Source organism: Chrysochloris asiatica, unplaced genomic scaffold (assembly GCF_000296735.1).
Source record: "Chrysochloris asiatica unplaced genomic scaffold, ChrAsi1.0 scaffold00559, whole genome shotgun sequence".
Lineage (NCBI taxonomy): Eukaryota > Metazoa > Chordata > Mammalia > Afrosoricida > Chrysochloridae > Chrysochloris > Chrysochloris asiatica.
In genome coordinates, this window is record NW_006409077.1 from 262,715 (window position 1) to 266,737 (window position 4,023).

At 38.2% G+C, this 4,023-nt stretch overlaps 1 gene segment (V, D, J or C); it reads left to right on the top strand.

Moving 5' to 3' along the window:
* The first annotated feature begins 209 nt into the window (after positions 1 to 209).
* Positions 210 to 802, top strand: LOC102833774. The segment is given in 2 exon segments: positions 210 to 258; positions 429 to 802. Coding segments are annotated over 2 exon segments (423 nt in total).
* The last annotated feature ends 3,221 nt before the right edge of the window (positions 803 to 4,023 follow it).

The window sequence follows — 4,023 nt, forward strand, 5'->3', positions numbered from 1 at the left end:
ATTAGTCAGAAAAATCGCTTTCCTATTCTGATTTGACTTATAAAAGTAAATGGGATGAGCACTTGGATATATATACAGCACTTTTTGCATTAAAGCCTTTTGATTTGCATGTCGTGTCCCCAGGAACCCCAAGCCTCAGAGAGTTGCTCTTTAGGGGTGCTCTTTATAGGAGAATTGTGTTTAGCGTGAGACAGGACTCAGACAGCATAATGGCTTTTCAGGTCCAAATGCTTGGCTACATGCTGCTCATTGTCACAGGTAAGACCAAAATCCTACACTCAGGATCAGCTTCCTCATGACAGTTTGGTTCTATGTTATACTTTTTTTGTTTCTTAAAGTCCTATAGTAAATCTGCTTGTTTATTGGTACGACAGCATTCCTGTATTGTTATTTCTGGTAACTTCTCTTCCTCTCATATTTAACCACAGGATCCAGTGGAGATGTTGCACTGACTCAGTCACCAGCTTCCATGGCATTTTCCCCAAGAGAGAGTGTCACCATCAGCTGCAAAGCCAGCTCAAGTATAAATGCAGGCCACTTACACTGGTACCAACAGAAGCCAGGAGCCCCACCAAAGCTCCTGATTTATAGCACATCAAATCTGGCCTCTGGGGTCCCTGACAGATTTAGTGGCAGAGGGTCTGAGACAGACTACTTTCTCACAATCAGCAGCGTGGAAGATAAAGATGCTGCAACCTATTACTGTTTACAGAAGGACAGCATTCCACACACAGTGATACAGACTGAAGCAAAAACTTACTTCCCTTCTGAGAACCCATATGTTTCTGCACTGAGGCTATAAGGGTCATAGTTACAGTTTCCTTTCTGAAAGTGTTTCACAGGGCTTTCATGGGGAACCTGGAATGAGGTAGAATTCTCTGGCCATCAGAGAAAAGGGAAGAATCAATTTCTGGGATAAATTAATTATCAGAAACCTCCAGTTAAGTGGCAGAAAAGGACTCAGGTGTGATGAAATTATTCAAAATAGTGCATTCATCTTCAGGTTGCTGTTAGGTGACATAGAGTCAGTTCCAACTCATAACAACCCTACACACAACAGAAAAAAACACTGCCTGGTCCTGTGCCAACCTCACAATCATGGCTACACTTAAGCCTATTGCTCCTGCCACTGGGTCAATCCATCTCACTGGGGTGTCTGTCTCCCTTTTTTTCGCTGACTCTTCACTTTACCAAGCATGATGTCCTTCTCCAGACATGTCCATTCTGATAATATTTCCAAAGTTTGAGATACAAAGTCTGGCCATTTTGGGTTCTAAGGAACATTCTGGTTGTACTTCTTCCAACATAGTTGCATTTGTTCTTTTGGCAGTCCCTAATATGTTTAATATTTTCCTCCAATACCATAACTCAAAAGTATCAATTCTTCTATTATTTTCCTTATTCATTGTCCAACTTTCAGATGCACATGAGGATACTGAAAATACCATAACTTGGGTCAGGTGCACCTTAGTCCTCAAACTGACATCTTAGCTCTTGAACACTTTAAAGAGCTCTTATACAGCAGATTTGCCTAATGCAATACTTCTTTTGATTTCTTGACTGCTGCTTCCAAGAGTACTAATAGAACATGAACTGTGCAAAGCATGAATCTAGGAAAATTGGAAGCTGGAAAAAAATGAAATGGAACGCATCAACATCAATATCCTAGACATTAGTGAGCTTAAATTGATTGGTATTATCCATTTTGAATCTGAAATCATGTGATTTACTATGACAGGAATGATAAATTGAAGAGGAATGGTGTCATATTCACCATCAAAGAGAACATTTCAAGCTCTATCTTGAAGTATAATTCTGTGTGTGATAGGATAATATCCATAGTGCTACAAGGAAGACCAGTTAACACAACTATTATTCAAATTTAAGCACCAACCATTAAAGCCAGTGATGATGAAATTCAATAATTGAATTTGATCAATGAAATTGATCAAATATGCGATCAAGATGTATTGAAAATTACTATCGATTGACATGCACAGGTTGGAAACAAAGAGGAAGGATCAGTAGTTGGAAAATATGGCCTTGGTGATAGAAACAATGCTGGAGATCCCATGATAGAATTTTTTCAAGATCAATGACTTCTTCATTGCAAATATCTTTTTTAAACATCATAAAAGATGGCTGTACACATGGACCCCACCAATGGAGTACAGAGAAATCAAACTGACTAGATCCATAGAAAGAGATGAGAGTGAAATGTCCAGATGATCTGAAGTAGGGGGAGATGCACGTGAATGCCCAAACTCACAGACAGCATTTATTTGATCTAGCTTTGATGATTTGATGATCAGAACTGGACTTGTTGTGGTTAAGTGTCCTCAGTCAATTCTAATCCATAGTGACCCTGTACAGGGTTTCAGAGGAGTAATTTGTGAGTTGGAACTGCCAACCGCGTAGTTCATACCAACTTTGCAGTCCAGCACAATCACACCATGAATTCAGAACACGACTAAAAGAAGATGAAGAAATTTGATAAATGATGAAGAAATCTGAAGCAAGTATGAATTGCTATAATTTTATGAACTTGACCTATACTTACAGATGTGGTGGTGGTGGTTATGTGCCGTGGAGTCAGTTACGACTCATAGAGACACTGTACAGAGTTTCTGAGACTGTAAATTTTTATGGGAGCAGAAAGCCTCATCATTCTTTCATGGAACAACTGGTAGTTTCAAACTTTTGGCCATGAGATTAGCAGCCCGATTCATAACCACTATGCTACCAGAGCTCCTTATATAGGGTTGATAGTGTTGAATGTAAAACTGGAGATCTGCACAGTAAATCTTCGCTCAATTCATAATAATAGTTTAAAATAAATAAATATATAATTTTTTAAAAAGAAGAAGCTAATGCAAAAGGAAAACAAAGGGGAAACAAAAAAAGTGATGATGAAATTGGATCATTCTGCCAACTACATCAGTCAGAAATTGATCAAGCATGCAATCAAAAGATGTGGTGGTAATTACTAGTGATTAGAATGTGAAAGCTGGAAACAAGAATGATCAGTAGTTTTAAAACATGGCCTTGGTGATAGAAATAATGCTGGATATTGCATGATAGAATTATGCAAGATAATGACTTATTCCTTGTAAACACTTTTTTAACAATATAAAACACAATTATACATAGACCTCACAGGATGGATTACACAGGAATCAATTTGATTACATTTGTGAGAAGAAACAGTGGAAAAGTTCAATATCATCAACCAAACAAATGTTGGGCTAGACTGTGGATCAGACCATCTATTGCTGATATGCAAGTTCAGACTAAAGCTAAAGAAAGTTTAAACAAGTCTGTGAGGGCCAAATATGATCCTGAACATATCCCACATGAATGTAGAGACAATCGCAAGAACAGATTTTAAGCGTTAGACAGCAATGAACAAAGACCAAAAGAGCGGTGGAATGACATGAAGAGCATCATACAGAAAGAAAGCAAATGGCCTTTAAAAAGACAGGAAAGGGGAAAAAATGATAAAAATGGATGTCAGAAGAGACTTGTAAACTTGTTCTCCAGCATAGAGATGATAAAGTCAATGGAACAAATGAGAAAGCAAAAGAGCTAAACAGAAAATTTCAGAGACCAGGCTGAGAAGACAAAGTCAACTGTAATCAAAGGTGCAAGGACCTGAAGTTACAAAATTAAAAAGGAAAAACATAATCAGCATTTCCCAAGCTTCAAGAACCAAAGAAAAAATATTCAAACCTCTACTTACTATACTGAGGGATCCTAAGGAGTTCTGGTAGCGTAGTGGTTACGAATCGGGTTGCAAACATTAAGGTCAGCGGTTAGAAACTACCAGCTGTTCTGTGGGAGAAAGATGAGGCTTTCTGCTCCCATAAAGGTTTACAGCCTTGGAAACCCTGTACAGGGTCTCTATGATTCGGTTCCAAATCCACAGCACATAACCACCACCACCATGGGCAAAATACTGAATGATGCTGAGAGCATCAAAAGAATATGGAAACAATACACAAATGATTTAAAAAAAAAAAAAAA